Genomic DNA, 22,271 nt, shown 5'->3' on the forward strand with positions numbered 1-22,271 from the left:
ATTGATTTGCATTGGGTCATATTACTTTCTTGGTTATGAATATTCATTGTTCTACCACAAGTTAGTGAATGAAAATTATGTTAGCTTAGTTATATCTAAGAAATATAAAGAAGTCCAGTCAAGAAGAGCAATATTAAATGTTTTACCTGTAGCTGACCACAGAGATATGAGTGAGCCATGCAAAGATCATTGAAATTTGTTTCATGTTAACTGACATTCTCAGCTTTCTTGATGATGCAACAGTAATTACACATGCTTGTTATTTTAAGCTACTCTTTTAGTTGCTGTTTTATTGCTCTGAAGAGACATCATGACCAAAGCAACTGATATAAAAGAAAGCATTTTATTGGGTGCTTGCTTACAGTTTCAGAGGATGAGTCCATGATCATTGTGATGGGAGCACGGCATCAGGAAGGCATGGTCCTGGAGCAGTAGCTGAGAACTTAAATCTGGATCTGCATGCAGGAGGGACAGAGATAGTGGGCCTGTCCTGGGCCTTTGAAATTTCAAAGCTCACCCCTAGTGACACATCTCCACCAACAAGGCCCCACCTCTCAATCATTCCCAAATAGTTCCAGTCACTTGTACCAAACATTCAAAACTATGAACCAAGGGAGGCCACCCTCGTTCAAGCCACCGCAGCTAAGATTTGGCATATTATATAACTCAGATACATTTAACTGCCTGGCATATATGAGACCTCTTGTGTAAAAAACTGAAACCAAACAAAAAGAAAAGAAAACTGATATACTATATTTCTATATGTTCACATTTTTTGTAATGTAACATTATCTCTGCTATATCCATTAAAAGTTACAGAAATGTGAAGAAATTTCTTGTTACAGACTTGTCTAAATTTATGTTATACTCCATTGTGTGGATATAGTTAAATATAGAAATGTAGGTATAGACACTATAAAGAATTAAAAAACTCAAAGATAAAGTAGTCTCAGATTTATTTTTTCTTAAATAACTATTTTTGATGTATAATTTCAAGTAAAATAGACACAAAAAGTGAGACTAGTATACAGATAACACACCTCATTGAGCTTTAGTAAATGTCAATGCTTTATGTATGTTGTAATTACAGTGTTGCTGGAGAGCTTCTCTCCAGGTTCCCCAAGCCCCGCAGTCCCACAATCCACTTATAAAATAATCACTCAGACGCTTATATCACTTATAAACTGTATGGCCGTGGCAGGCTTCTTGTTAACTGTTCTTTTATCTTAAATTAACCCATTTCTATAAATCTATACTTTGCCACGTGGCTGGTGGCTTACCAGCGTCTTCACATGCTGCTGGTCATGGCGGTGGCTGCAGTGTCTCTCTGCCTCCGCCTTCTGCTTCCCAGAATTCTCCTCTCTCCTTGTCCCACCTACTTCCTGCCTGGCCACTGGCCAACCAGTGTTTTATTTATTGACCAATCAGAGCAATTTGACATATAGACCGTCCCACAGCATTACAGGCTTTGCTTTTTTCTTCTCCTTTTCTCTCTTCTCTTTTCTTTGGGTGATATGAGGAGTATTCAAAGAAGCTAAGAACAGAGGTGAAGTTTGTCCATGCACTACTTCAATGCTTAACATGGCTAACCTTTGTTTGTTGCCAAGTGTCTCTTGGTTATGCACTGACAGCAGAAGCAATATAACAGCATTTGAGGTGTAATTAGATTGGAATAGTAAGTTTTGTTTGAAAGGTGCCTGATTCTATTGCTTATAGGTACATTTTTCCCTGTCCTTCTGGCTGTTTTGTTGCTGCTCTGTTTTTTTTTTTTTTTTTCTAAATTTTGTTAGTAATTGTATTCTGATGGCTTGTGGTCCAGTTTCATTTTATAAAACATTAAAAAAAAATTGAAAAAGCAGTTAAATCTGCTAGAAATGATCCTCAGTGGGAGATTATTTGTTAAATAATTATTTATGTATGTATTTCGGTATGTTTTATGTGTATGTGTATGATGTGGGAGGGAGCACATGATCCAGCATATATGCAGAAGTCAGAGGACAACTTCATCGAGTGAAATCTGGCAACTCATGCATGTTCTGAGCTTCAAACTTGGGTCATTGGGCTCTGCTCTTTCCTTCTGATTTCTTCCACTTGACATAATGAGAAAACAAACGTTTTATTCAGTTTTCTCTTATAATATATTTCTCAGTAAGCAATTCATGGTTAAGGGAAATAATGGTTGGATAGATAGGAAGAAAGCAGTTGTGAATGGTGTGCGGCTTAGCTTCACCCGTCAACTTGACACAACCTAGAATTACCCAGGAAGAGAATCTTTTTTTTTTTATTATTATTATTATTATTATTTTACAACACCATTCAGTTCAACATAATAGCCACAGAATCCCCTGTTCTCCCCCTCTCGCCCACCCCTCCCCCCAGCCCACCCCCCATTCCCACCTCCTCCAGATCAAGGTCTCCCCCGAGGACCGGGGTTGACCTGGTAGACTCAGTCCAGGCAGGTCCATTCCCCCCTCCCAGACCGAGCCAAGTGTCCCTGCATAAGTCCCAGGATTCAAACAGCCAACTCATGCAACGAGCCCAGGACCTGGCACCAATGCACAGCTGCCTCCCAAACAGATCAAGCCAACTGACTGTCTCACCCGTTCAGGTGGCCTGATCCAGTTGGGGGCCCCTCAGCCTTTGGTTCATAGATCCTGTGCTTCCATTCATTTGGTTATTTATCCCGGTGCTTTATCCAACCTTGGCTTCAACAATTCTCGCTCATATAAATCCTCTTCAGAGAATCTTAATGAGAAGTTATCTAGATCAGGCTGGCCAGTGGGAATGCCCACCGAGGAATGTCTTGGTGGTTAATTCAAGCAGGAAGACCCAGCCAATTGCGGGCAGTACCATTCTCCAAGCATGGAGGTCCTGAATAGTCCAAGAGAGAAGAAAGTTGGCTGAGTTCAAGTACATAAACAAGGGTTTGTGTGTTTATACTCTCTCTACACTTCACCGTCAATTTGAAAGTTTTAGTTCCTGTCTTGATTTCCCCACAATACCAGACTGTAACATACATTCATAAGCTAAATAAGCCCTTTCTCCTCTAAGTTATTTGTTTTCATGGTGATGTCACAGTATCTGAAATAAAACTAGAATGGATGAAGGAAGGAAAAAGGCTAATTAGTTGGAGATATATTTCTAGGAACAGTAATACTGAAAGAAAAATCACAATAAGCCTATAATTAAATGCACAATATTTACATTATTATTGTATTGGTATTTATAACATATATAAGCACAAGATCATATTCTATCACAAATACCTGATGAATCTCCTAGGGCAATCTCATTGAAAAACTTTGAATCAAGTCAAAAAATTTAAATTAAGTACAAAAATTGAATATGTCAGTATTTGACAAATAGACTTGGCATAGTTCCTAGAGAAACTGACCACACATTAAAGTCTTAGATGCAATGTGTAGTGGTAAGATACTTTGTTTGGATTTAGATTTCTATATGTATGAAAAAAAAATGAAGTTATTTTATAGAAATTGGTTTGCCATGTTGCATTGTTCCAAAGGAGATCTGTACTATTAGTATGTAAATATTACAAAACTCTAATATTTGACCTATATCATAAACCTTCATTTTTTCAAAGATCAGTAGAAAACATGGTTATTAAGGTTCAATCTCTTTCTCGTAGCAGTAAGCATTGTAGAATGCTTAACTTTTGGAAAGGACCCACTATCCTGACAGTTTCAAATTGTATGTTATAATCGAGTTCTACAGTCACTAAAATGCTCTGAGTAGCAGGCCAGAGAATTGGCTCAGTGGGCAAGAATACCGGCTGCTCTTGCAGGGAACTTGAGTTCAATTCCCAGCACCCAGAAAGTGGTGCACAGCTGCCTGTAACTCCTATTTCAGGGGATCAAATACCCTCTTCTGACCTCCACAGGGACCAGGCACACACATGGCAAACAGACATACAAGCAAGGCAAAACATGCATATAATGAAAGGAAATAAAAGTGTGATTCCTTTTAAATATTCTGATTAATAAGAATGAAAAGAGACAGACAGTTGCATCTCAACATTTTCAAGAAAACAGGACCAAAACCTACACATAATTTTCAAAATTTGTCCAGTTCTAAAGAATTCTATTAAATTAACACTGAACTTTCCATCCTGTTTCCAAACTTCATGAAAGTCTTTCACTATCAATATGCCTCATGTCCCCAGAGATTCCAGCAAAAGCAGGAAAGTTAGCAGAAACCACATGGACAACATAAATTCTGAAAAGCTATATGCTGAAATGGAAAATTGTGACTAGTAAAACCAGATTTATGGTTCCATCTGACTTCTATTCTCACTGACCATTTTTGGACATTCCTGGAAAATTTTCTTAGTCTGTCCCTTCATAGAAAACAAATTGTCCAATGAAATAAGGTAACTGCCTACCATAAAACATGGTGTGTTATTTTTTGTATATGTGTATTTCCAATCTTATATTTACATTTTAATGTCTTACAATGATGTAATTTATGCTGAGAGGTGTAGTCAACAACAAATCTACTTAATGTTTTGTCAATAAAAATTAAGCAAAAGAGGTCATATCCATATATAATGTTACATTGACATGGCACATGGCCCTACTTTGATTTAAACCCTGACCAGATCCACTAAATACATGTTGTCAATAACTAAACACATTAATTAAGTTAAATATTTTTGACAAATATATTTACTGTTTGTAAATAATTTCTCTATTAAAGTATAATAGAATTAATAATTACTTTATTTGAAATAAGTTTATAGTATTTCAACAATTTAAAGTTAAAAAACAATATCAGAATTATTTCTGAAGTTTTGGAACACTGCGTTGCTCTGTATTTGAAGGCTTATTTGATGACTTAAGGAAGAACTTCTTGATTTTAGTTTGCTAGCGAAGAGATTTTAGTGTCTAGTGAAGAGAGCTTGGCAGTGGTTATTGTTCTTACAGGGTTTCAAGATGGGAGAGTAGATTACTCATTCTTTATTCAATTTGTGAATTAATTCATCCCACTTTTGTTTTTCATAGATCCCCTGCACTCTTGCCATTCTTTACCATTCTGTATGCTGAACCTATGAAGGGTTTCATAGAATACTCATGACTCTGACTTACTCTGACAGCCCAGGCTAAACCTTCATCTGGCTTGTGTGTTGTCAGAATATTTCTGTTTACCAGATAATTGTAATCTTTGTATAATCCAGGCTTCAAATATAGGTAATAAAGCCATTTTTATTACATAGTTATCACATGACATGATTTTGAATCTTAGAAGATTAAACCCTGTTGAGGGGCCAGATTATATCTGGAGGAGGAATCCTTAAGTGTTATAAGGTATTTAGCAATAGCCTTTATCAAAAAATACTTCCCACCAGTTGTCACAACCCTACTTGAGAACATAGGGCCATGCATGTTGGTAGTAATACAGATTTTATGTCCTGACTGGGAAACCAAAAAATGTAACTATCTTTTGCAGAAATATCACAATAAATATACCAACTCAGTATGATCTGGAAGGCCAAAATTGCACTATGTTATACTATGGAACTGTTATTGTCTTATCATGTTAACCCATGCCAAGCAAAGACTTTTAAATGTATTGATCTTTGTTGGTAACATGATGCCATTCATCTGATCCACAATTGACTTTCAATAGCATTTCAGAATAACTTTAAATTTATAAATTTTTATTCCATGAAAGCCTTTTATATGCTAATAGAAAAAAGAAAAATGATATTATTGTAAAAAGTTTGCATACTTTTTCATTGCTGCAGAAGATGCTTTCCTTTGGAGGACATATAATTTCTTGAATTAACTATTGTCCCAGGAAGCTAATTAGTAACCATTAGGTTTTTTTTCTTGTCTTTCGACAGAAGTGAAAACAGTAATTGGAATGCTTACCTTCTTGATTATAGCTCTTATATCAATCAGCATCCTTTTCCTAGGGTTCATCATAATTTCACTAGATAATTATGCATTGTTTCCTTCTTCTCATCATTTTTTAACTTTAGATTTGAGTACACACATCAATTTATTTTAAATGCTTAAAATCAGGCATGCAATCAGTTAGAATTCATCCAAAATGCATTTATGCAAAATCTTCAGTGAGATTTTTAAGAGTTTTAAAAATGAAATTAAAAACAATAAAGCAATTTATTTACTCTACATCTACCCACGATATCTGCTATTTGCCCTCCATATTTTTCTTTTTTTTCTATTTATTTATTTACTGCTAATTTTGCCAGTATTGGTGTTTGGTGGGTATTTTAATGAACTGTGGGATTTTCCATGCTTCTGATTGAGTCAAACAGGGACATACACAATAGAAGCTGGAGCTTAATATGGAAATACATATGAAAACTAGAGAATCAAAATGTTAACACTGATTCCATTGCTGACTGTGTTTTCCTTTTATACTGTTGATAGATTCTTCTTTGAAAGCAATACAAATAGTACTTTTAATTTCTTACCTGGGTGTTTATTGGGACATTGTTAAGTGATTAAACATAATTTCCATCACTCAATAGTACTTCACAATAAATGCTTTAAAGTAAGAACAACTTAAGCAATGATATTCATTTGGATGTGTTCTATATAACAAGGAACTAAGAGACTACTTAACAATTTTCACAGTGCTTTGGGTAATCATGACTGATTGTTTGGTTGAAAAAATAAACTTGGGAGTCTACTTTTTATTATTGTGAATGATAGTTGAATTAACACAGCTGAATCTCATAATAAATGAATGTGACATTAGCATGAAGAAACTGAAAAGATCACTTTCTCAGTTTGAGGGACCACAATTATTTACTCATATATGAATCAATTTTTGGAATAAAAAATATTGATAAATACTTAACTAGTTTGCATAGATAAGGTGACTAAACTCATTCATACAAACTTATTTTGTCAGAGCAGGAAATATAGCTCAGTACTTAAAAGCATGAGGAACGGAGTTCAGATCCCAGTACCGACAGAAAAGCTGGCTGTGGTCCCACATATACCATAACTCCACTGCTGAGAAGGACAGAGGAAGGAAGAATTCTGAGGCTTGTTAGCTGCTAGGGCCACAACAAAACAAAACAAAAACCCTGTACCTTCAGGTTCATGGAGAGACCCTGTCTCCAAAGGAACAAGACAAAGAGTGACAGATAGAAGAGGAAACCTGACACTCTTCTTTGACCTCCATATGCAATCACTGTACAAAATGTACGCATGTACCCCATACACATGTATCATACCCACAAAATATCCCTTGATAGCTATTTCTCATTAACATGAATTTATTATGCTATCTTTTAATATCATTAGATGACGTGGTAGTCATATATTTCCCCAGCCTCGTAACTGGAGAATCCTCTTTGACTCATGATATCCATTTGTATCCCACATCTAATCCATCAGTAAATTGTCTATTGAAATCTACCAAATAAGTACTTCAAGGGAAAACATTTTACCATTTCTGCCACCACCGTTATGGCCTCTTTGTGAACTATTTCAGTATCCTCCTGCTTGCCTGCCAGCCTGGCTCTCTACTTTGCTCCATTCACCTTAGTCCTGTTAGACTCAAACACCAAGAAACCTGAAAGCTTTGGTACTTAAATGCTAAAACGGTCACTTGCCTTCCCCAAACGCTCAAAAACATTCCTATAGTGTTTAGAAAAAAAAACAAAGTCCTTTAAAAAAACACAAAAGTTATGCCTGCATTGGTTCATGACTGTTTCTGAACCTCTTTTAAATCTGTACTTTAACATCCCTCAAACATGGCATGTGTATTCCTGTCTTGTTCTCAGCTTGTCCCATACAGACCTCATCTCCTCCTTTCCCAAAGCTCCCTTTCAAATTATCTTCATTTAGAACAGTCTTTCCTAACTGTTCTCTAAAATAGCACTTGTGGCAGTCTCTATCTCTTTAGCTGCATCTTTTTTATGATATTTATTATCATCTGCATTGTATTGTGTATGTATTCATGTAAATGTTTGTTTTATATCTCACTTTTTTTTTTTTTTTGGTTTTTCGAGACAGGGTTTCTCTGTGTAGCTTTGCGCCTTTTCCTGGAACTCACTTGGTAGCCCAGGCTGGCCTTGAACTCACAGAGATCCGCCTAGCTCAGCCTCCCCAGTGCTGGAATTAAAGGCGTGCGCCACCACCGCCCGGCTCTATATCTCACTTTTTTAAAGATTTGTTCCCTGAAAGCAGGAATCTTGTCTGTCTCTGCCCTTGTAACTAGAGCAGTTTTAAACAAAGAGGAGATACTTAAGAATTACTGAATGAGTGAATGAATGGATGTGTTTGTGTTATTTTCATTGTAAGCAAAATTTATCAAATTGAGCATAATATTAAGTATCAAATCTAGCCAGTTGGAGTTTTTGTTTTGTTTTTCCTTAGCACGTGTGTTTTGTAACTAATAAATGCATTATTAAATATGTCATTTGTCATAGCTCTTAAAACAATATTATTTTCTATGTGTTGTTAGTGTATTCTGACCTTCCTGGAAGTTGTTGCTCAATAGCTTTTCTATTCTTTTATCCTTGAGGCTTCTGAGGCTCCATAGCTGTTGTGAGTCACCACCATTATCATTTGCAACAGACAGGAGAGGATACATCAAATTCAGAGTATTAGAAACAAATAACAAATAAAGCACCCTTTCTCTCCCAAATGGATTTCACATGTAACTTGTGGATATGTTCTTCTGTCCATCCCTTTCTTTTCCATGGACCATGTATCCAGCTTTCATACGATCTGTGTCCCATCATTAGAAACTATTCAACTACTCCAGGCCAAAGAAAACAGAGTTGAAATCCTACCAGATTCATTAAGAGCTCAAATTCTGTGGATGACCCAAATTCTCTTATTTGCTGAGGAAAACTAACAATTATTTGTCATTTCTTTTAGGTTTAAAAAAAGCCATTCAAAAATGACCCATTATAAAATGGAGTTGGTGTAATTGCCTCAAATGTACTTAATTGTCTATATTTTTGTTGCCAGTTTTAGATGATGAACCTAAAATAAATTTATACAGATTACACAAATACAACAGTGTGTCAAAAATATGCTCTCCTTTATAAGCATCTTTGTTGATAACTCTGAACGCCACCTTTTATTTCTTTGTGTGTTCGTGTGTATGTGCATATGTATGTGTGCATATGGATGTGTGTGAATGTATGCATGTGAAGGCCTGAGTTGAAATTGATTACTTTTTACCGTGCTTTTGGAGACACGGTCTTTCATTGGACCTGGAGCTCCCTTAATGGCTATTCTGGCTAGAGAGTGAGCTCCAGGGGTCCTCCTGTCACTGCCTTCCAATCATTGGACTGACAAGCATATTCTGCTGCACCTGGCTTTTACGTGGGTGCTGGTGATCCAAACTAGAGTGCTTATACTTGTGCACCTAGCACTTACCCATGGAGCTATCTCCCTTCACCTCCTTTATTTATAACTTAGTGCTTATTATTTTAGTCACTTGATAAATACTCATGAAATTGAATTATGGGTATAAATACATGGGTGGTAAGCTTGGTGAGTGAGGAATTCCAATTTTTGAATTTAATATTTGAGTCATTCTATAATCACAGTACATTGTGTGACACATTTAAAGCTATTCAGAATTTGTTTGTAGATAGAATTCTTAAAGATAAATGATTTTCCCTGCCTTGCAAAGTACTGGGTGAAGTATGAATAAATTTTTTAATTCAAATTTTAAATCACTTTGAACCTTTAGTTAAATATTCAGTTCATTATTTCAAAAATAATATTTTGCTTATGAGGGTAAAAAAGAATTGTAAGTGCTATTGTCCCAAATATTGATAGATACAATTAGAGCATATTTATTTTGCCTCTACTCTACACAGTTATTTAATCTATTATCTTATTGCATCTTCACATCCCATGCAGAAAGTCTATTTATGTCACACATTATGTTAAATACATTATCCAACTTACCAAAGCAATAAGCAAAATTAAGAATTATTAAGTCCATGTGTGTAATCTTCTCTATTCTACCACAACACTTCTAGGAGACAAAGTGGAAAGGGAACTAATTAAAATGCATTATAGAAATTATTTAAAATCATTAAAGAACAAATTTTGTGGTAGGATCAATGTAGGAATGCAAGAAATGTTGAGTGTGCTTGGTAATATTTGAGGGACTAGAGAGGCAATTGTTACACAGAGAAAAGTGTGTTTATGCTATGTACTTTGCATTTCCATGTTCTATAAGAGCCTTAGAAAGAACCAAGAATCCTGGAGGTGTTACTCTGATTTTTTGTCTTCTGTATGTAAGGATTTGCCACATAAGTCAAAAGCAGAAGAAGTGAACAAATCAGTGGGCTGGGCGATGGTGTTGCATGCCTTTAATGCCAGCATTTGGGAGGCAGAGGCAGGTGAATCTCTATGAGTTGGAGGCCAGCTTAGTCTACAAAGTAAGTTTCTGGACAGCCTGTAACATAAAGACAGGGCTGTTACATAGAGAAACCCCGTGTCAAAAACAAAACAACAGAGCTATGAATATTTAAGGAATAGTAACATAGATGAACAGCCAGTTCTACAGACATTTTTAGTTACTGACTTCTAGATGTTTCTCTAACTGGTGCTCAGCAAGGAAATGGAATGACCTAAAATTCTGCTTTTATACAGAACCATTTTGACAACTGAGACATGTTGGTAGGAGAAGCCTATATTAGCTTTAATGTTGTTGATACAATATTCCTTTGTTTTCTTTTTTATTATTAAGAAATTTTCTATTCATTTTATATACCAACCACAGATTCCCCCCTCCTCCCACCTCCTGCCCCTCAGCCTTCCCCCCAAAACTCTCCCCCCATTCCCACCTCCTCCATGGGGAGTCAGCAGAACCTGGTACATTCAGTTGAGGCAGATCCAAGCCCCTCCCCCTGCACCAAGGCTGTGCAAGGTGTCCCACCATAGGCACTGGGCTCCAAAAAGCCTAATCATGCACCAGGGATGGATCCTGATCCCACTGTCAGGAGCCCCGTAATCAAGTCAAGCTAAACAACTGTCTCACTTATGCAGAGGGCCTAGTCGAGTCCCATGGGGTCCCCACACTATTGGTCCACAGTTCAAAAGTTTCTACTAGTTTGGCCTGGTCTTCTATGTACATTTTCCCATTGTGATCTCAATGTCTCTTGGTCATAGCATCCCTCTCATCGACTGGACCCCCGGAGCTCCACCTGGTGCCCAGCTGTAGATCTCTGCTGGATGAAGTTACTGGATGAAGGCTCTATGATGACTGTTAGGGTATTCACCAATCTGATTACTGGAGTAGGCCAGTTCAGGCACCCTCTCCACTATTGGTTGTAGTCTAAGGTGGGGTCATCCTTGTGGATTCCTGGGAACTTCCCTAGCACCCTGTTTCTCCCTGTTCCCATGAAGTCTTCATTTATCATGGTATCTCTTTCCTTGCTCTCCCACATTGTCCCTGTTCCAGCTTGAACTTCCCATTCCCTTATGATCTCATCCCCCATCCCTTGCCCTCCATTAACCCCAACCCCTGGTTTGCTCATGGAGATCTAATCTATTTCTCCTTTGCAGGATGATCCGCGTGTCGAGCTTAGGGTCCTCCTTGTTAGCTAGCTTCTCTGGAGCTGTGGGTTGTAGTCCGGTTATCCTTTGCTTTATATCTAGTATCCATTTATGAGTGAGTTGGTACTATGTTTGTCCTTCTGCATCTGGGTTACCTCACTCAAGATGATATTTTCTAGTTCCATCCATTTGCTTGTAAATTTCATGATGTCATTGTTTTTTACTGCTGAGTAGTACTCCATTGTGTATATGTGCCACATTTATCCATTCGATTGAGGGGTAACTAGGTTGTTTACAGATTCTGGCTATTACAAATAATGCTGCTTTGAACATAGTTAAGCATGTGCCCTTGTGGTATGACTGATCGTTCCTTGGGTATATGCCCAAGAGTGTTATAGCTGGGTCCTGAGGTAGATTGATTTCCAATTTTCTGAGAAACCGCCATACTGATTTCCAAAGTGGCTGTACAAGTTTGCACTCCCACCAACAGTGGAGGAGTATTTGCCTTGTTCCACTTCATCTCCAACATAAACTGTTATCAGTGTTTTTGATCTCAGCCATTCTGACAGGTTTAAGATGGTATCTCAGAGTCGTTTTAATTTGCATTTCTCTGATGACTAAGAACATTAACCAATTCCTTAAATGTCTTTCAGCCATTTGAGATCTTTTGTTGAGAATTTTCTGTTTAGCTCTGTAGCCCATTTTTTAATTAGATTGTTCGGTATTTTGATGTCTAGTTTCTTGAATTCTTTATATATTTTGGAGATAAGCTCTCTGTCAGATGTGGGGTTGGTGAAGATCTTTTTCCATTCTTTAGGCTGTCCTTTTCTCTTATTGACTGTGTCCTTTGCCCTACAAGAGCTTCTCAGTTTCACGAAGTCCCATTTATTAATTGTTACTGTCAGTGTCCTGTAGACAAATGCTAAATGGTCTTATTAAATAAAAAAACACGGAGCCAGATATTGGGGAGAAAACCTGAGAGATCAGAGGAATAGGAAAAGCCACAAGCCACCTCACCTCACCGATACCTCAGCTTCCAAAGAGACCTACTTCCTGTATACCCACTCCTATATACCTTTCTGTTCTGCTATCTCATTTGCTCTCTCTGTCCAGCTATATCACTTCCTCTTTCTGCCCAGCTCTGTCACTTCCTGTCTATCTGTACAGACCTTCAGACCTTTATGGTTAACTAGTGTTGGAATTTAAGACATGTGCCACCATGCCTGGTTCAGTTCCCAGTTTGGCCTTGAACTCACAGATATCCAGACAGATCCCTGCCTCCCGAATGATAGGGTTAAAGGCATGTGCTACCATTGCCTGACTTCTATATTTAATATAGTGGCTGGCTTTTCCCTCTGATCCTCAGATAAACTTTTTTGGATTGCACAAACAAAATATCACCACAGTGTCTGTGCTACTGGTGTTATATTTAGGAAGTGGTCCCCTATGCCAATGTGCTCAAGACTACTTCCTGCTTTTCTTCTATCAAGTTCAGTGTAACTGGATTTATGTTGAGGTCTTTGATCCATTTGGGCTTGAGTGACAGACATGGATCTATTTGCAATCTTCTGCATCTTGACATCCAGTTATGCCAGCACCAATTTTTGGAGATGCTTTCTTGTTTTCTATTGTACAGTTTTGGCTTCTTCGTTAAAAATCAGGTGTTCATAGGGATGCAGATTGATTTCAGGGTCTTCAATTTGATTCCATTGGTCCACATGTCAGTTTTATACCAGTACCAACCTGTTTTTATTATTATAGTTCTATAGTAGAACTTGAGGTCAGAGATTGTGATGCCTTCAGAGGTTGTTTTATTGTACAGGATTCTTTTAGCTATCCTGGATTTTTTGTTTTTCCATGTGAAATTGTTCTTTCCAGGTCTGTGAAGAATTGTATTGGGAGTTTGATGGGGATTGCATTGAATCTGTAGATTGCTTTTGGTAAAATTGCCATTTTTACTGTTAATCGTACCTATCCATGAGCATGGGACATCTTTCCATTTTCTGATATTTTCTTCAATTTCTTTCTTTAGAGACTTAAATTTCTTGTTATATAGGTCTTTCACTTACTTAGTTAGAGTTACTCCAAGGTATTTTATATTATTTGTGGCTATTGTAAAGGGTAATGTTTCTCTGAATTGTTTCTTAGCCCATTTATCATTTGTATATAGGAGGGCTACTGATTTTTTTGAGTTAATCTTGATACAATACTCTAAAGAACAAAATGAGGGCCTGAAAATAATTTTGTTAATGGACACAAAGCTAGATGTAATGCATAGCTTATGAAAGGAACAGTTCTATTATAATTGTGCTTTGGGGAGATAAAATATGATTATCATTTAGAAATCACACTGTGTTTCATATCACTACTCTTGTTTTCCTGTGATTTCAGTTAATGGGTGAGTTTTACATGTTTTTCATACATGTAAATGAAAGAAAAGTGTCCACAGATGTGTTGTCGTCTTGACAGCAAATATGACTTGGTTTTCCTCATGAGTAATTACTTTCAGAACTAGAAGATCTAGTGCGAAGTTTGCAAATAGAGAAAATAAATGCTTGTCTAGGATTTATTTTCACTGGCCATCAGACCTCCTGCCATTTTCCCAGTTCCGTCATCTTACAATTCAATTCATAAACTAATATATATTAAGGATAATATGCCAGAAATGGTTATTCTGTGAATGTTCTTCATTTGTGGAAATGAATTTGGTTAGTCTCAAAATACTGGGAAACTGAGTTACATCATAACCTTAGTGACCACCTCCTATTCACAGTCATTGTAGTAGGGGGTGAGATCAGCAGTTAACTCATGTACTACCCACAAAGATTCATTCAAATTTAGCAAAGAAGGCAAATCATAAGAGAGCTATTTCAAACTGATATCCATTATAACATAACACCAAATGTGACAATTTGAGATTATGACAGATTTCACTGCAACAGCTCTCTGCTTGGTGTTGTAAGGACTTAATTGCAAGTTTTCACCGTGTAGCAGGTCGTACACACCTTGAGGGGAGACTGTAGGACAGACTTCTCAAAGAGCACAGAACAAAATGTTAAGAAGGAAAGAGCTACTGAAGACTTGAGCTTCAAATTGCCTTGTTATTGGCAAAGCATTTGACCTTTTTGCACCTCAGATTCTTGGTCTACAGAACAAATTAAGTGAATTAGTCCAAGATGTTTTATTATTAAACTACAGATCAAGGTGAGTTATAGTGAATCCTCTAAAATAATGAACAACCACAGTGCTTGGCAGATTATAATCTTATACATGCAAATATATGTATATATGTGCACACACACATATAAAATTTGCCTGGTCAAAACATTGGAATGACACAATGACTATTATTAAAAATAGGAAAAAATGTTCACCAGACTGTGGATAAGGTAAACCTTTATACTCTGGTAATAAGAATGTAAATTCATACAGTCACTATAAAAAAAATTGGATGTTGCACATAGAACTGAAAAATACAACTGCCATGTGACCCAGCTATACCAAGAGTGCCATATACTTACGTCTTTTTATTGTGGTACTGTCATTCACAGTACATAGGACATATAATTAGCCTTGGTGCTCATTAATAGAGAAATAAAGAGAATGTGATATAAGCACAATGGATCAAAATAATTAAATAATGTTACTTTCACCAAAATACATAGTTCTGGAATATATAATAGTAAGTGAAAGTGTCTAGGCACAGGAAAAAACTTGTACGCATTCTGTCACATATAGGAAAAGTAGAACAGATAAACAAACAAGAAACAGGACAACATTACCTGAAAAGAGAAGGCAAGTGTTTAGAGAAGGGGAAGATATTATGATATTTTGTTTATGTTCTAACAAATAAAGCTTGTCTAGTGATTAGAGGGCAGAGCTAGCCACTGGTTCACCATAGAGGCCAGGTGGTGGTGGCTCACATCCTAAATCCCAGCACTTGGGAGGCTCACATCTTTAATCCTGGCACAGTTGCGAAGTGAAGACAAGAATATAAGGCTGGTGGAGATAGGATCTCCTGCCCATTCGGTCTGAGAATTTGTAGAGGTAAGAAGTTTCCAGTGGCTGCTGCTCGGCTTCTCTGATCTTTCAGCTTTCACCTTAGCTATTTGACTCCAGGTATATATTGTTAAGACTAATTAGGAAGAAGACGGAAAGGGGTGAGACAATGAAAGAGGGGATTAGGGAGATTATACAGGATCAACGCATAACATGTATATGTATGGCAATGCCACAGCCAAATTCATTAATTTGTAAAAATTAATATGATTAAATAAGTATAACATAAATATCAGGAGGGAATTATTGATAAAAACTAAACTAGGTGTGATGGTGACCACATGAAATTTCAGTACAAAAAAGGCCTGTCCTTTATAGTAAGATGAACACTATGTAAATCATTTGAGTTAGGAATGTGGCTTTAACATTAAAAATAAAGACTTAATAGACAGGATTTTTAACCCCAACACCCTATGATCCTATGACAGGTTTGAAGAATTTATTTGTTAACTTGTACTTTGTTGCACTCCAAAATATGAAAAATCAAGGTTATAACATTATGCCAAAGAGGCAGATAGGCTAAGGTAAAGAACCACAGAAGCACTTTATGTTTCTGACCACGTGATATATAGAGATTTTAGTTTCTTTCTTTACAGATCTCACCCTCTCATCACAGACTAATGTGGGATATGTTTATAGGAGGAACACTTTTCTCAGTTGCTTTTAATGTAAACTGTCACATTATCTAATGCTAACTACACAGTCATGAGATTTATGAACTGAGTAAATTTACTGAACAAACTATTTTAGTAGTTGTGCGTCATGTACATTATTTTGGTAAATCAGCATGTGATGTTCAAGTTCACTGAAAAGCTGTCTCTGAAAGCAGGGTTGCCTCCTTCCCACATCAAACTCAAGCATGGTTGTCTCAGAGTGACCTTCAAGACCCCTTATCTGGGCATGGGCTATCTCCTCCCCACAACATAGTAACAGAGACTGCAAAACAACCCAGATATAAAATATCCTGTTTTTGAGAACAACTAGAAAGTAAACCATTTTCAGGAGATGATCCTATCATATCATGCAAAAGTACCTGTAATGAGAAAGAAAAGCCCAGAGTTCAGCCATGGGTGTTCTGCCATGGGGAGCACAGCCATAGAGAGAAAGTTCTGTTGGGAACTTCCTCTTGCCTTAGCTTCTGCAGTTGGGTTCTGCTGGATGTTGTGAGCACCAAATAAATGATATCATCTTTATCTGTGTTCTTTTACTCAGAAGCCTCATATGAGAGACATTTTGCTCTAACCAGGATTCTATTGGGAACTTCAGGTTAAAGGGGACTCCTTCGTATTATATATATATATATGTATATATATATATATATATATATGTATATGTGTATATATATATATATATATATATATAATTTGATAATACCAGCTTTTCCTGTTATTTGTTCTTTTCCTGAGAGGAATCTGTACTGTCCAGGACACTATTGGGACTTCCAGCTGACTATTTTAAGGGGACTTCATCATTTAGTTTCTATTGGATATTTTGAGTACCAAGTTGATGATATTTTACTAGCTATCTAAGATTTATTTTTTCTTAGTTTTAATTATGTGGGGGGTAGACATATGACTGCACTTGTTCAAGGAGGCTGGAGGCCTCAGATTCTTTGGAGCTGGAGTCATACACTATTGTGAGCCACCTGAAGATCAATTCCTCTGGAAAAGGAGTAACCGTCTCTCTAGTCCGCTATCTTATCTGGCTATACGTATCATTTATCTATCTCTACTATTTCTTCTTTTACTTTGGCTTACTCTAGACTTAATAGGCTCACTCATTCAAAGCCAAAAGAATAGCTACCATAATTCATTCTCTGAACCATATAGAGCACATGGGTATTTTTTTAAGTTTACTATAATAATTTCATGGAAGAGTCTAAGAAATGTGACTTGTTAGTCAATTAATGACATATTTTGCCAACATTCAGCAAATAAACAGATTATTTAGTTGTCATGAGAATTAAGTTTGTTGTAGCATGAATCTTAAAAAGTCTTATTATTAAAAACAAACCTGGTGCCAGATATTGGGATAAAAGCTGAAAGATCAGAGAAACGGAACCAGCCACAAATAACCTTACCTTGCCAATTCCTCTTTTCCTCACACTGGACGTCTCATCTGAATGGATCTCAGCTGAATTGCTGCTCAAAAGTCTAAAAGCTTAACCAGGCTCTAGTTCCTGGTTTTCATGCCTCATATATCTTTCTGCTTCCTGCCATCACTTCCTGGGATTTTCTGACTTGATGTGCATTTTTTTTCTTTTGCAGTAGCTATTTTTTGTTAAAGAAAGACGGAGGTGAGCTTCTAAAGCAGCCTAAATTCTTGACTCCTCTGCTGATAAGTACTGTAGCCAAGTCCTGGTTGCTCTACCTAGACCAGCCTTCCAGTTATCAACCAAGCTGGAATGTGTTCCTGGCAAAGAAGAAAGAAAGTCCTCGAAGCAAAAACATTTAGTTCAGCAACCATTAATTGATCATTTCTGTACTTGCAGAAGAGTACAAGTTACAGTGACAAGTTTTAAGGGACCTGGGCAATTCAGTTGGACAGGTTCAGAGGAAGGCTTCATAAAGACTAACTATTTGTTTATAGTCCAGAGAATCTAGTTTAGCGAGAAATGAAGTATAGAGTATGAAGCATCTCTCCATAGAGAGCTTCTTCGCAGCAAATGGTTTGATTTAATGGCTTATAATTGAAATTGACAAGAGCACAGAAAGGAAATGTGTAGAAACTTACATTCAAAGAGAGTATGGCATGTAAATTAGCAACAAATACCACAAAATATAACAGATAGTAATAGTAAAGCTTTTGGTCTAAGGTAAAAATAAGGCCTAAAACTATTTGCTATGTGTGGGAGTTAATTTTTATACTTACACAAATTTAATGCTACATTGCCTCCCCATTTAGATAATATACATGTAAGAAATAATTGCTAAATTATGTATTTTGAAGAAATGGTTAACATATGGAAAATAAGAATGGAATTAACAAGAATTATATCATACTATGTCAAAAAATCATAGTATATGTCACATATATTTCATATATCACACAGTACAAAGTCTAAAACACTCCTTCAAAACAAAAAGCAAAGTACAAATTGAAGAAACATGATCACAAGTTCTAAAGGACTGACCAATCCTGATTCTGTGACTGACAATGCCATATGAATATCACCCTGTGTTATATTTTATTCTTGTACAATCTAGTATCTTTTCAATTTGCTTGAGGTTACAACCTGAAAGCAGAAAGTCATTATTTGATAGAGTGCTTTGACACTATTTTAATAAATGTTTGAGAAAATTAACTCTGTTCTTTCCTTCAACTCATGCAGCATAACTGTCTGTATTATTATTTTTGTTGTTTTTCAGCTCCTCTAACTGATAAGCCACCCAAGCTTCTGTATCCTGTAGAAAGTAAACTAACAATTCAGGAGACTCAACTCGGTGAGTAGTTTTTCATTTCTACTTAATATGCCCTTTCTCAATATATTCCAATAGCTAAATAAGTCTAAATCACAGGCATGTTATACTCTAAACTGTAAATGGATATTGGGAGGGAGATAGATAAGCTTAAGATTTTAATATTATTGCAGCACATTTTAGCCTCAAGGTGTAATGGTTGAATTGGTTTTAAAATAGACACTATGGAAGTACATGAGGAATAATACTCCAAAATACATGAAAATACAATTTTTGAAATTGAGAAAAAGTTACAAGTTCATCAAAATTAATGTCAGTAATATAAAAAATGTTAAAAATTTAATCCAAGCCAGATACAAGTATTTGCTTAGCATTCCAGGGCCTGAGATTTGAGCCCTAGTACTGAATATTGCTATTTTAGAAGTATAAAGCAAAATTCTCACGAGTGGTCATGTTTATATACACATTGCAACAAATTCTGCAAACATGTATTTCTAAGAAATTGGGTAAAATTTGAAACATCTTAGGTCAAGAACAAAGGAGTTTATGATAGTAGTTAGATATAGTGAAAGTGGTAGCATGCTTATTACATTTTTCATAATATATTAACAAAGTATGAGCAAGTCACATTTGATAAACGAACTAGTAGACTTGGACATGAAATTATAGACACAATACACTTGCCATAATATGATATTGTATATAAACTGGAATTATAACATATTTATATTGGAAGAAGTATGAGAATTTTGCCTAATTTGGGTACATACAGTTATATCAAATCTCTACTTAATTAATATATATATATATATAATATATTATTTTTATTACATTTTAATTTTATTTCAAATGTTCAATGAAGAGAGATAGGTAGATGACAGACATAGAACAAAGTTCTATAGAAATGTATTCACTTGTAGTGATTAAGTTAAAAAGGATTTTCAAACATATACTTCAATTGTATATTCATATTGTTAAGGAACTCGTTACATAAATAATTCAAGAATGAAAATGAACTTAATTTTTACAACTGGAAAGAATCTCTTGTCCATTTAGCTATTAATTCCTAACTTGAATTTGAAAAAAAATGTGTATCAATTTTCTAAAGAAAGATTATAGATATGATGATGATCTTTACTAATAACACAAACACATTATGCTGCACAAAGATATGATAATGGTTTGGGAACCACTGAATTTCTTATAATAAGAATGTTTATGCTTAGTAACTTAAAGGATGCACATATATAGGGCATAAAGAGGTAAGGAAGTAAATATGCTGCTTTGATAGCAAATCTGAGCCTTCTAGACTAATGTTATATTCATAAAAGTAACACAATGATTGATATTTTGAGATGGAAGACTATAGATAGTATTAAAACAATATCATTAATAAAGCAAATAAATAAACTAAAATTTCATCTAACTCTTTGTTTAGGTTTTTGTGTATTTAGTTTATTATAATTTATTGCTCGTTTGGAAATAAATCTTCAAATATGAATTCTCATGAGTGACCATGCTTTATGATATCTTATAATAACATCTAGAAATGCGTGTTTCTCAGAAATTATTTACAATTCTTGGAATAAGAAGGAGGATTTATAATAACAGTTATTTGTAGTGAATATAACAAAATGAAATTTTTAAGGCTCTAATTATATATATTTGCTAGACAACATACTTAAGTAAATTTTATGATTGATGCTTGCCTGTTGGGTTTTGTTTTTTTTTATATTCCATAATTTGGAATGACTCAAATTGGTCTTTACCTCTTACCTTTCATAAATAGAATAATCTGTAAAGTTGTTTTTAATATTACTTGAGAGAAATCATAAAGACTAACCAACCATATTGAACTGAGATGAAAAAGTCTTGTATAATGTGGAATGTTCTCTATGTTTTCACTTGAAGAAACATGGAGTTACCTTTTCACAAAGCACCAACTCTTTTATTAACAATGATTAAAAACGTGAGATTTCTTTAACCACCAATTAAATTAAAGGTATCAATATGGAATTTTGATTATTTTATACAATATTTTCACAATATTTACTGATTCCTATTTTCAGCACATAAGATGAATCATTCACTAAATGGAGAAATGTAGCCTAAATCCTTGATTCTTTGAGTAACAGTTTATTTGAAATAACTATCTTCCTAGCGCTGCTAATGGTTGAACAGTGGATCCAAAGGGGATATGGGTGATGCATGCCTGAAATTTCAGCACTTTCGAGGGAGAAGCAGAAGGATTGTGAGTTCCAGGCATGCCTGGGCTACCTAGTACAGTCTACATCATCTTTGGCTACTTGGTAAACCTCTGTCTGGAAGAAAATAAGTGAAAATTGAAAAAGTATTAATAAAGGATTCCAGACACCTAAAAATACCAGTTTTTAAAATGTCTACTTAGACTTATCATTTATTTAAAGATTTCAATTTTATTTTTTCTTGGTTAGGAAAAGCTATCCATTCCAACAGTCTGAATATATGACATTCAAATCCTAAGAAAGGGGTCTCAGTGGAATGTCATTTAGTGGTATTCAGAGTGGAGTAGCCTGCATCAGTGATGAAGTCTCTCTATTAGTGTCATCCTCCCTCGTAAAAGAAGTTCAGGAAACTTTCAGAAAATACCACTTGCCATGAGGTCAGGGTTCTCTCAAACTGTAAATTGAAAGTCAGTCCTTCCTCAGGTCAATGGTTAAAAAGCTTATAACAAAACTCTTGACTGTGTTATTAGAAAACACATCTGGAACTATACAAAGCTGGGCTGCTACGTATCTGAGCATCTAATTTTAATGTTCTGGGAGAAAAAAATATATATATCCAATCAACTCTGTGTAACTATAAGTATCTGGTTTTCCCCCACAAATAATAATAAACATGAGCTGGGGAGATATCACAGTCTGTAAGCGCACTTGCTGAGCATGCATGAAGATCTGAGTTGAATCCTCCACACCCACAGAAGAAGCCGGGGATGAGGGATGGTAACATCAGTTCTGTGCAGTGGGTAGGAGATGACGAAAGGAGAGTCATTGAGCCTTGTGGGAAGCCAGCTTAGCTCAAGGTTTAGTGACAGATCCTGTCTCAGGGGAACAAGTTTAAGAGTGATACAGCAGGACACTCAACATCCTTTTCTGGCCTCTACACAAGGTCACATTTGCACTAGCAACTGTGCACAGTCTCTCTCTCTCTCTCTCTCTCTCTCTCTCTCTCTCTCTCTCTCTCTCTCTCTCTCTCTCTCTCTCTCACACACACACACACACACACA

The 22,271-nt window shown here is 35.9% G+C and overlaps 1 protein-coding gene across 1 annotated transcript in view; it reads left to right on the plus strand.

Moving 5' to 3' along the window:
• Positions 1-22,271, plus strand: part of Il1rapl1 (interleukin 1 receptor accessory protein like 1) — a 1,285,879-nt gene that overhangs the window by 973,393 nt on the left and 290,215 nt on the right. Inside the window, exon 6 of the mRNA XM_016006057.3 lies at positions 18,956-19,030. Coding sequence (XP_015861543.2) covers positions 18,956-19,030 — 75 coding nt within the window. The remainder of the gene's footprint in view (positions 1-18,955; positions 19,031-22,271) is intronic.

The sequence above is a fragment of the Peromyscus maniculatus genome, chromosome X (assembly GCF_049852395.1).
Source record: "Peromyscus maniculatus bairdii isolate BWxNUB_F1_BW_parent chromosome X, HU_Pman_BW_mat_3.1, whole genome shotgun sequence".
Taxonomy (NCBI): domain Eukaryota; kingdom Metazoa; phylum Chordata; class Mammalia; order Rodentia; family Cricetidae; genus Peromyscus; species Peromyscus maniculatus.